Here is an 11988-nt window from a genome sequence, read left to right on the forward strand (position 1 = left end):
TGAAGTGGGAAAGGGAAGGCACTAGCCCTTTAAATCCCCTGAAGTCACTTCAGCCAGAGGGGACAGGCTTACAGCAGTGAGGGGGATGCAACAATGGCTGCCCACCTCTCTGCACCTTCATGATCAGAAGCACAGATCTCTGATATTTGGAGGACGTGACCCTTACTACCGACCATGGCTCTCACAAGCTGCACGAAAGCTTCTCCTGCAGTTCTTCCACAGCCTGCCATGGGGCTGGGGGTGGGAGATGGGCAGCTGTCACTGACCTAAGGGCTAAAATTGACTGATATTAACTGCAGTTTATCATCCAAGCCTTCCCCTGGAAGTTGCAAAACTTCAATAGATTCTGGAATTTCAAATACTTCTGTCAGATAGATTCTGCTAGTGCCATTGTTGCCTAGGTGGGGAGATAGATTCCCACTCCACCATCTTCCCAGACATCTCCTTCTTTACCTTCATTTTTGAAAGATAGTTTTGCTACATATAATATTCTTTGTTAAAAAGTTTTTCCTTCAGCACTTTGAATATGTCATCCCACTGCCCCCTGGCCTTCATTTTTCCTAATGAGAAGTCAGCTGTTAATCTTATTGGGGTTGCCTTGCATGTAACATCATTTTTCTCTTGCTGCTTTCTAATTTTTCTCTTTGTCTTTGGTTTCGATCATTTTTACCATGATGTGTCTGGGTGTGGATCTTTTTGTGTTTATCTTACTCGGTATTTGTGGAGCATCTTGAGTGTGTAGATTAGTGTGTTTCATCAAATTTGGGAAGTTTTCGGCCACTCTGTCTTCAAATATCTTTTCTGCTCCTCTCTCTCTTCTTCCCTCTCTCCACTCTCCCTCCTTCCCTCCCTCGTGCCCTCCTCTCTCTCCTCTTCTTCTTCTGGTACTCCCATTATGCATATATTGGTGTGTGTATAATAGTATACCATGTTTGTCTGAGGCTCTGTTCATTTTTCTTCATTCCTTTTTCTCTCTGTTCTTCAGATTGCATAATCTCTGTCTATCATCTTCAAGTTCACTGATTTTTTTTCAACAGAAAAATTTGTTGAGCTTCTGAGGTGAATTTTTCATTTTGGTTATTGTATTTTACAACTCCAGAATATTCATTTGGTTCTTCTTATTTGTATCTTCCTATGGATGTTTTCTTTTTGATGAGATATAGTCATCATATCTTCCTTGACTTCCTTAAGCATGGTTTACATTACTTCTTTGAATGTGTGTATAATGGCTGCTTTGAAGTCTTCGCCTGTTAATTCTGACATCTGGGCCCTCTCAGGTACATGCTTTTTTACTCTCTGTATACGAGTTACTTTCCTGTTTCTTTGCATGTCTCATAACTTTTTGTTAAAAACTGGACACTTTATATTATACATTGTAGGATCTCTGATCACTGATTCCAGTTACCCTCCCCCTCTCACCAGGCTTGTTTGCTTTTCTATACAATTACTTGACTGCACTAATTCAGTGAAGCTTATTTTCTCTTCAGTGTGAAATCTCTGATTTCATTCCTTAGAGGTGCGTGGGGCATGCAGTCACCTGGGGTGACAGATGTTTTAACATGGGTTTCTTTTGATTATTTCCCTGATCTCTCTTTTAAACTATCTGCCTTTGCTGGCATCACACTCAGACATTATCTCCAACTGCCAGTTGATTGATCTGGTTTTGATGATGCCCTGTAGCATAAATTGCTCTGCAGTCTGATTTAATTAGATTTGGGCCTTTTGCAGAGGTAGCTTTTGAGGCTAGTCTTTGAGGTTTGTTATGACCCCAGGAAGGCTCTCCTTACCTGTCTCTTTCTGGTTCTCTCTGATAAGTTAGCTAGCCTACAATTTAGCTTACTGCTCCTGTGGAGCTACCAGCCTCCTCTTAATTGCTTACCTCTAGGTTCTCCATTGTTCTTGAGAGCACCTTTAGGCTTGAACTTCCCAACACTCTTCCAAACAAAATCAGTTCCTTCGGGGAGAGCTTCAGAAGTCTCTATTCTTACGGTCTGCCTCTCCCCTAGGAAAAAATCTAAGTCACTGTTGTGGAACTAGGGGTGGGGGACCCATCACCTGCTTCTCTAAGATTGATATGCCTGCTTTATGAACAGGGCTCAGCTGGTGTGGCAGCCTCTGGTCTTCCTGGCTTGCTTCTCCTGGCATGGAACCTTTACCCTATGAGAGAACTAGGGAGAGGGTGATCAGGGCCCCAATCTTGGCTTGCTGCACCTAGGGTAGAGCCTCCACCCTATGAGTTGGAGCTGAGTGGAGGAATGGAGTCCTGACCTCATGGCTGAACTCACCTGGAGTTTAGCCTTTGCATCACAAAGCTAGAGGGGCATAAGAAACAGTGGCAACCTGCCAGTCCCTGGGAGATACCCTAGTCCTTAATTGGGGGTTGGGAGGAGAGAGCATTGTCTTTTAGGCCATACCCATTCAGAGTGGAGCTTCTGTAGCAGAGCTGTGTGTATAGGGGGATAGAGAGGTTAAGGAGAGAATATGTTGTGGCATAAATGCCACCGACTCTTAATATTATTACAGAGATTTAGATTTTCCTAAATGTTTCCTCATTTGCTGTATGCCCTTAGGACAATATGCAGAGACTTTAAATGATTATTTAAAAAAACTTTTTCAGTTATGGTAGTTATGGTGGGGGGCAGGTCGGAGCTCCTCATGTAGCCATTCCAGAAGTCATTTGTCTATTTATTGTTAATATTGTAACAGTTTATCTCACGAAAAACAGTTTAAAACAATAAAAGGTTATTCATATCTATCTCTTAGGATATTTAAAAAATGAAATTTTGATAACCTCAAAACCCAAAATACTATGAATTTAAAAAAGAATGAATAAGGCCGGCCCCGTGGCTTGGCGGTTAGGTGCTCGCGCTCCGCTGCTGGCGGCCCAGGTTCGGATCCCGGGCGAGCACCGACGCGCCGCTTCTCCGGCCATGCTGAGGCCGCGTCCCACATACAGCAACTAGAATGGATGTGCAACTACGACATACAACTATCTACTGGGGCTTTGGGGGAAAAATAAATAAATAAATTTAAAAAAAAAAAAAAAAAGAATGAATAAAAATTCTCAAATTTTTAGAGTTAAATCATTCAGGAAAAAAATTCACAATAAAACCACATCCAAGGTAAAAAAGATACCAAGACATGGAATTCTAAGAGAATATTACTTTGAGCAAACTTTTCTGTTATTTTAAGTATAATAATTATAATTTCTTTTTTGCTTGTTTGTAAATCACTGTTTGCTCTTTGATATTTTTAACATCAAGGATTGTATTTTAATACACAAATATTTAAAACCATAATGCCCAGAAACACCAGTTACTGGTGTTACAGTTACATCAGCCAAGAGCAATGCTCTTCACTCACTGGTCATCCAACTCATACGGTCCCCAAAATCAGGAAGAGTAATGACCAAGCAAGCAAATCAGTTCTGATTCTTTTTCCTTTAAACGCTATGCATGGCCAGCTATCTTTTAAAAATTCTGGAACACAAATGAGTTTTCTTGGGCTGGCCCCGTGGCTTAGCGGTTAAGTGCGCGTGCTCCGCTACTAGGCAGCCCGGGTTTGGATCCCGGGCGCGCACCGACGCACCGCTTCTCCGGCCATGCTGAGGCCACGTCCCACATACAGCAACTAGAAGGATGTGCAACTATGACATACAACTATCTACTGGGGCTTTGGGGGAAAAAAAAAAGGAGGAGGATTGGCAATAGATGTTAGCTCAGAGCCGGTCTTCCTCAGCAAAAAGAGGAGGATTAGCATGGATGTTAGCTCAGGGCTGATCTTCCTCAGAAAAAAATTAAAAAATAAAAAATTGTATAAAAAAAATGAGTTTTCTTTTTATAGATCATATGAACTTTTAAATATATTATGTTGCTTACTACTGACTTTATAAAAGCCATAGGTGTTGGGTATAAAAGCCATAGGTATGTGTCTATAATTTTTTTAATAACTAAGATGATGAGAGAATATTAATTTAACCTAAAAACATCCATATCAAGTGAACCTTTCATTTGCCTTCATCATTGTTATACTTTTAAGCAAGGGATTACACAAATTATAGTTAAAAGAAAAAAACTCATGTACTTGGATTTCCAAGTAAAAAGTTTGGCTAATAATTTTCACCACCACCATTTCTTTACTGCAATGACAGAATTATTTTTAGTACACATAAAAAGTATACAATTAGTAAACATTTACTTTTCAAAATTTTAAAACTTCTTTAATTTGGAATTTGATATTTCAAACTATGAAGCAATTCAAAGTGAAGTTTATATTTGCAATATAAACAAGTATAAAAAGAGTGGCAACTAATTGTATTCTCATCCAAAAATCCATTTTAAATAATCTAAGCAGAATAATTGCTTAAACGTAAACAGCAAACAGAGAACAGATGACCACTTGTCAGGGATAGCTTCAAGGGGATTTTGCAGGGTCTGGAGGTTAGGTTAGTGGTGGGTGATTTCTAAGTCCCTTCTAATTCTAAAATTCTATGATTCTATACTTTTCCTAGCAGTTCTATTAAGAAACAGCTATTTCTTCTCATCATTATTGCCAGGTTATGTCACGCATAGAAGGAAATTTTAGGTTGTTACCATGTGTGCTTAAAATAAATGTCATCTTTCAGAATATGCTGCAACTCATATGTGTCTTCTCCTCATTTGTTCCAGATTGAAACTTTGTCCCTGTTTGTTTCAGACTGAGTTTCGCTATGCTTGAACAGGACCTACTTTAGCCTAAATGTTCTCTTTTTCTTGGCAATATCATAAACAATAGATAAAATGAATTTTAAAAACATTCAACAAATGTTACATCTCAAATTCAGAAATAAGCACCTGTACTCAAACTCCCTATGTTAAGCTATAATAAACTATTTAAATGCAGACAGTTGGTGTCCATGCCGCTCACTCAGTTCTCTCCAATGAGAGATTATGTCTGTTATGAAAAGAAAGCAGCTTCAGGTTAAATCATAATGCTAAGATGCTAAGTAATTAAGATTACTACTTTTACAATTCAATGGTGGATTCTTGGTTCTGGACACACATAGATTTTCTTTTATGTAGATGACAATTTGGATTGAAGATATATACTTGGAAAAATATTCATTATAGTTAGTTCTAAATGTTATCAGACTATGTAACTTCAAGTAATCTTCTAATCATTATTTTCTATTTTTGAAATACTGGCTCATAAAAAAACAAATCTCCACGAATCAAACTACTATCCTCTGGCAGCATCGCAGTGAATTATACCAAACACCAGGTCTACAAAAGACACTTTCGAATGCCATTGTTTCATATCTTTAATACTGCCTTAAAAGGTCTGTTACTCTTCAACTATCTCAGTGTACTTTGAAATATAAAATAATTACACTTGGAACAGTTACTCTAAATCTAAGTAGATAATTTCTATGGCAGTATTTGTTTAGTCAGAATATATTTTCATTTCAAATATATGTAAAATTTCTCACAGTCAGAACACAACTCACAGTTTGAACAGAAACCTCAGTGTTTAAATTCAACATTCAGTAAAATAAACACTACATATTAGGTCGCTTTTGAATATAAATCATTCATTTAAGTAAATGGGATATAATTTCTAACTTGTGTTAAAAGTGAAGAAATTTTTTACGTGAAGGCTTAACCAAAATCAATCAGTTAAGTGCAAGATCACTATATTATGGTGCAACTCAAACTCTACTAACACAGCACATTTCTTAGGGATCTGGATGCAGACAGAACTACACTGGGGAGCGAGATGCCCTTAGCTCAGGGTACTGGGAGAAAAAGGCACACCAGGGATCAGCCCCCATTTTTATTACTTCACTGATAATAATACCTATTTTGTTTTTCGAAGAATGTTTCTTCCACTGGAGATACACTGCTAATTTTATAATGCTAGACAGTGAGGGGAAAAAAGAGGGGCCCACTTTAAAAAAATCCATTCTTTATAAAGTTATTTAACCATACTCATTAGGTATGGAATGACTCTTCATTTTCTGCTTTGAAGACAACCAATCTTTTTTTTAAAGTATTGACTTGCCAATTTATTTTTGCCAAGTGATTAAGAAAGACAAATGAATCTTCTCACTTTACAAATAAGAATGTGTGAATAAGAATATATATATTCTGAGAAGTTATGTCCATGATCTGACCCATACTTCTGATTTAAAATATAACTAAGTTCTCTCAATAAACTGCATTAATTTTAAATTTTAAACTTTAAACTTAAATCAACCTTAATGTTCTGTTCTCATTCTCCTTACTTTTTATTTTTACATTATTTCTACAAATACTCAAATTAAAAACCAAAAATCCCCAATCTTGAAACCAACTTACAGTGGAGCTCTGAGGTTAGTTTAGAACTTTTAAAATATTTTGTTAAAATGTAAAAACCCTGAAATTACAAACAAAAATTTTACAATTTTACAGTATATATCTAATTTATTTTTTTAAAAAAATATTCTAAACTGTTTTTATACAAGTAATCAAGTGTTATTTTTTCAAATGAAACTCCTTTATAGGCTAGAAGAGGGTATGTGGTATTGCCCCATTAAAAACCAATACAAATTTCCTTTTTTTTTATGCTGGTACTTCAACTATTTCAAAGTAGTCATTTGGTAGAATCACATAACCTCTTTCTGATGCGTCGTCTTTCTCTTTCTGGAAGTGTACAACCTCCTTTAATTTTTCAAGCTGTCGTTCTTGCCTTCGGCATCGCTGCTGTGCAGTCTTGAGCTTCTTTCTGAGTTTTTCCACTTGTTGTTCTAGCTGATGAATCCTTTTTCTCTGGTGCATCGTATCCTCCACAGTATAGTTGTGGTCACAGAAAACTGAGAGGTTATCAGGGGTTTGAAGAGGTGGCATCAGTAATCCAATGGCAGCGTCGACCTGGGAAATGGGGGGCGTCAAAGGGGGCGGGGGAGGCTGCTCTTGCGGCTCCAGAAGATCTTCCTTCTAAAACAATAATGCAGAGTACGCGTGAATGCAGTAACTGCAGATAACAGTTGAAAGAATTCATCTGTGGAATTTAAGAATACTAGACTTTTTTGTGAATCTTTGGTATAAAAGCATTCCAAAATGAGAAAATCATTTAAGTTTTAATTTTACTTTCCTACCTGAAGTAGGAAAGGGATGCAAGAAAGAATAATTAATAAGATTTAATTAAGTACTAAACACTTAAAACTGAGGGGAAAAATACTTTGAAACTGAACTGTCATTGATAAAGAAAAACCAAAACTTATCAACATGCAAGTAGGCGTATAGAGGGATCTTAAAGTAAGTCACAAATGTAGACTGAGTTTCTTAGTGTGAGGATATTTAATAAACTGCATTTGGTATTTTTTTAAAACTGTATTACTGCTGACGGTGATTATTTACAAGTGATGGGTCCCAGGTAACATTTATTTTCTTAACATCAAATTTTCCACAATGAACACATTAATTTTATAAATAGAAAACAAACCAATATTTTAAAGCACATATTACCTTGTCATGTGGTTCAGTACAAAGAAATATTGTGGGTACAGCATTCTCTTTCAGTAACTTGTTGTTGCACTCCCTCTTAAAGCAGTCTGGAGTAAAGTGTTCTGAACAAATACTGCTATACTTGGTGGGTTTAAAGTTTTTTCTTCTGACAGCTGCCTCCCATTTCTTACAAAGACTGGGTCGAGTAAGAGGAAACCTACGAAGAAGACATTATTCAGTTCTCTAACCTTATTAAAAAATAAAGACAGCCAAATCTTCCTGCTTAGGAAAGAACTATCTTCCATCGGTGTTAACACACTAGGGAGTGTTAGATTAAAATGCTAGCTCCACTATCTCTCTTTTTTTTGTGTGAATTTTTTTTTTAATTCTTTCTCTTTATTTATTTATTTATTTTGGTGAGGAAGATTAGCCCTGAGCTAACATCCGATTCCAATCCTCCTCTTTTCGCTGAGGAAGATTGGCCCTGGGCTAACATCTGTGCCCATCTCCTCTGCTTTATATGGGACGCTGCCACAACATGGCTTGACAAGCGGTACGTTGGTGCGCGCCCAGGATCCGAACCTGCGAACCCCAGGACACTGCAGTGGAGCACGCACGCTTAACCCATCCACTTAACCGCTGCGCCACCAGGCCAGCCCCTTTTGTTGAGTTTTTAGTTGCACCTTTATTCACCTTAGTTCATTAAAAATGTACTTGTTTTCCAAGACAGGAAACAACATGTGAAGGGGAGAATGTGGAGAGAAGGGAACTCTCATACACTGCTGGTGGGAGTGCAAACTGGTGCAGCCACTATGGAAAACAGTATGGAGATTCCTCAAAAAATCAAGGATAGAACTACTATATGATCCAGCTATTCCACTGCTGGGTATTTATCCAAAGAATGTGAAAACACCAATGCGTAAAGGTACATGCACCCCTGTGTTCATTGCAGCGTTACTCACAATAGCCAAGACTTGGAAGCAACCTAAGTGCCCATCAAGGGACGAATGGATAAAGAAGATGTGGTATATATACACAATGGAATGCTACTCAGCCATAAGAAACGATGAAATCCAGCCATTTGTGACAACATGGATGGACATTGAGGGTATTATGCAAAGTGAAATAAGTCAGAAGGAGAAGGTCAAATACCGTATGATTTCCTTCATTAAGTAGTAGTAGATAACAACAATAAACAAACACATAGGGACAGAGACTGGATTGGTGGTTACCAGAGGAGAAGGGGGGAGGGAGGAGGGTGAAAGGGATAATTCGGTACATGTGTGTGGTGATGGGTTGTAATTAGTATTTTGGTGGAGAACATGATGTAATCTATGCAGAAATAGAAGTATAATGATGTACACCTGAAATTTTTACAATGTTATAAACCAATGTTACTGCAATAGACAAAAAATTAAAAAAAAAAAATGTACTTGTTTTCATGACCCTATAAATAAAGTGACTGCCTACTAATGTGGGATATGTCACCCCTCTTGGCATGGTATTTTTGCTTTTTTAAAAAGCAGTTTTCCTTATAGGAATCTTACTGATCACACAATAGTTACAAGAATGTCACATATAATGATGTATACCATCTAAACAAGACAGGCTGATTAAGAATTTACATAATGTGGCCGGCCCTGTGGCTTGGTGGTTGAGTGCGCGCGCTGCAATGCTGGTGGCCCGGGTTCGGATCCCGGGTGCGCATCGAGGCACCACTTCTCCGTCCATCCTGAGGCCGAGTCCCACATGCAGCAACTAGAAGGATGTGCAGCTATGACATACAACTATCTACTGGGGCTTTGGGGGGAAAAATTAAATAAATAAAAATCTTAAAAAAAAAAAAAAAAAGAATTTACATAATGTAAAAATATACACATTAAAAGTTAGCCATGTGAACAGATGCACGCAGTGGGGGGCCGGCCCAGTGGCAAAGCGGTTAAGTGCGCGTGCTCAGCTGCAGCAGCCTGGGTTGGGAACCCAGGTGCACACCCATGCACCACTTGTCAGGACATGCTGTGGTGGCGTCCCATATAAAGTGGAGGAAGATGGGCACAGCTGTTAGCCCAGGGCCAGTCTTCCTCAGCAAAGAGAGGAGGATTGGCAGATGTTAGCTCAGGGCTGATCTTCCTCAGACACACACACAAAAATACACACAGGTAAACTGTGTAGCTCTGCTATCTAGTTATCTCATTTATTAATGTTTAACTTTTTATATTGAAGACACAAAGTTTCAAGTAAAATACACACTATAGGGTGACTCTGTATTTTTTTTTTTTAACCAGTGACTTCTGTGTACCATAAACTAAATTGCATTTATTTCTACATACAAGAAAGAAGTTTCTAGTTCTTAGAATCAGTCTGACAAATATGAATTAATCAAGTTATAATCAAATCATGATGATAAGGAAACAAAATTATTTATCTTGATTTACCTCGTCATCTACAGGAATATGTCTGTTAGGCCCAGAGAAAGGGAGGCGGGAAGAGTTTAAATTTATTGTGATTTTACTTTTCCAGGTCAAGGATTCAGTGAGCTGGGGGACTGGAAAGTAGCCAAAGGCTGTTCCGATGCTACGTTCCAGTTTCTCTTCCAGGTAAGGTATGCTAGCACCTGACTCTGCGACTGTCATGAAGATCTAAGCCACCTTTAGGACACTCCCTTTTCCCTGACCGGCATAGCTCTTCCTACCGCCACTGCAGAGAGGGAAAAGAAGTGCTCCCAGAAGACCCCCACTGGAAACGGCCTCTGGAAGTACAGGCTGGGGAAGCAATCACTGGTAACATTCGCACCCAGGGCCTCCTGACTCAAGGAGTACAAATGTTCAGGACGTTTGAGAGGTTCTGTCAAGACCTTTCCCATCTACTCTCAAAAAACTGTTCTTTTAGATAAGGGATGAGATGCAGCTTAGCCCTTCTTTCCATTCAATCATTTAAGAGCCAGCAGGAACTCAGTATTTCTGATGTGTGAATGAAGGTTTCTAGCGCCAATGAAGCGTTTTCCGTATTTTTAGAGCCCCTCTGCCAGATCATTAGAAATGGGGAGGTGGGGAGTTGAAAGCACACAGTCGTGTCCCCACCTCCTGACCTGTTCCTACACTTGGACGGTGCTGGAGGTCAATTCATCAACTTGCAGAAATTCCAATAAATCAAGAGGTAATATTGAGATACACTGAACTGAATCCTGTTAAGTGTTAAGTCTTTCACCCCCACTCTCAAGATCTCTCCATGCTCCAGACACTCATTTCTGTAAGGTCCCTCTCCTATTATACGAAACATAAAAATGCACCCACATCCTCTGTTAAACAAAAACAGCCCCCACCAAAAAAACTGAAGGAGTATTTAAAATTTTGCTTTTGTAATTATTTAGCTATGAATAATTCACGTATTTTACCACTAGTTCTAATTTCTTAGCTATCATCCATTTATAGTCGGGAATTCTTGCAAAAAAAATTTAATGTAAATACAATTTGTAAATACTGAATTGGCTGAATGAAAACGCCATCGTGTCACATTTTGCAGACATATGACTATCATTAAGTCATTTGCATTTGGCGGTTTTCTTTTCAAGAGAACCTTTTCCCCTCCAGGACTCGAGCTGCAGTACCTTCTGGATAGCACAGCCTTGAACGCTGTGGGGCAGGTTCTTCTCTAAGGGCTTCCTCTGTGCGGCCGTAACAGCTCACACTGACCTTTAATATGGTCCCTATCATTACGGTCCATTCATCATCATTGCGTGCTGGAAACAGAACTATCCATCGCGACAGCACCAGAAGCTTTTTCTAAAACTTGGAGGCCCTTGGTCAGTTCCTAGAAACTGGGTCAAAAACATCCACCCTGAAATCCTGGCCCCAAATCAATTCTTAATTGCTGTGATACTGCCTCCCATCCACAGCAAGGGCGAAAAAGTGTGACTTCGTCTTGTTAAAGGTCTTTGTTTCTGCTTTAAACTTCCTTCTGAAGAGTTACCACCTGGCTTCTCTCGGACCCGGTGGGGAAATTCAGACGCCTCCCGGCCCGGAGACCCCACGACCCACGAGGCCTCCAGACACCGCCTGCGGCCCCGAACCCGCCCACCCGAGACAGCGAGCGGCCCTGGCGCCCGGGCCCAATCCTCGAGCGCGAGAAACGGTCGCAGCGGCGACGCGCGCCGAGAACGCGCACCCCGGCACCGAGCGCGGGCTCCGACCCCGGCGAGCCGCCCAGCGCTCCGGGAGAGCCGAGCAGCGCCGGGCGCGCCGCGCCCCGCCCCCGCCTCTGCCCCCGCCCCTCACGAGGTCTCGCGCGGACACGCGCCTGGCTCCGCCCCCGAGTCTAACCGGCCGCGCGCCCCCGGCCCCAGCTGCGGCGGCGCCGCGAGGCGCGCACGGTCCTTACTTGTGGAAAGAAACGGGCTTGTCCTTATCATAGCGGTTCTTGCAGCCGTAGGCGGAACAGGACTGCACCATCCTTCCGGTCCTCAGTCCCTTCACTTCTGCCGCCCCAGCAGGCAGGGAAGCAGCTAGCAGTGTCGCCGCGCTCGGCT

The 11988-nt window shown here is 40.4% G+C and overlaps 1 protein-coding gene across 1 annotated transcript; it reads right to left on the reverse strand.

The window, feature by feature from the left end:
* Positions 1–4192: 4192 nt before the first annotated feature.
* THAP1 (THAP domain containing 1) lies at positions 4193–11981 on the reverse strand. The gene is made up of 3 exons (XM_004441215.3): positions 11841–11981; positions 7485–7680; positions 4193–6953 (listed from the first exon to the last, which is right to left on the reverse strand). Exons 1-3 carry the CDS (start codon positions 11909–11911, stop codon positions 6579–6581), a joined length of 642 nt encoding a protein of 213 aa, XP_004441272.1. The 5' UTR covers positions 11912–11981; the 3' UTR covers positions 4193–6578.
* Between the last annotated feature and the right edge of the window lie 7 nt (positions 11982–11988).

The sequence above is a fragment of the Ceratotherium simum genome, chromosome 28 (assembly GCF_057802395.1).
Source record: "Ceratotherium simum simum isolate JZ-2026a chromosome 28, ASM5780239v1, whole genome shotgun sequence".
In the NCBI taxonomy this organism is placed as follows: Eukaryota; Metazoa; Chordata; class Mammalia; order Perissodactyla; family Rhinocerotidae; genus Ceratotherium; species Ceratotherium simum.

Coding starts and splice junctions, on each gene's coding strand:
- THAP1 (XM_004441215.3), bottom strand. CDS start 11,911: ATGGTGCAGTCCTGTTCCGCCTACGGCTGCAAGAACCGCTATGATAAG. Junction 7,681..11,840: donor AAGCCCGTTTCTTTCCACAA/GTAAGGACCGTG, acceptor TCTTCTTCGTAG/GTTTCCTCTTACTCGACCCA. Junction 6,954..7,484: donor GTACTGAACCACATGACAAG/GTAATATGTGCT, acceptor TTATTGTTTTAG/AAGGAAGATCTTCTGGAGCC.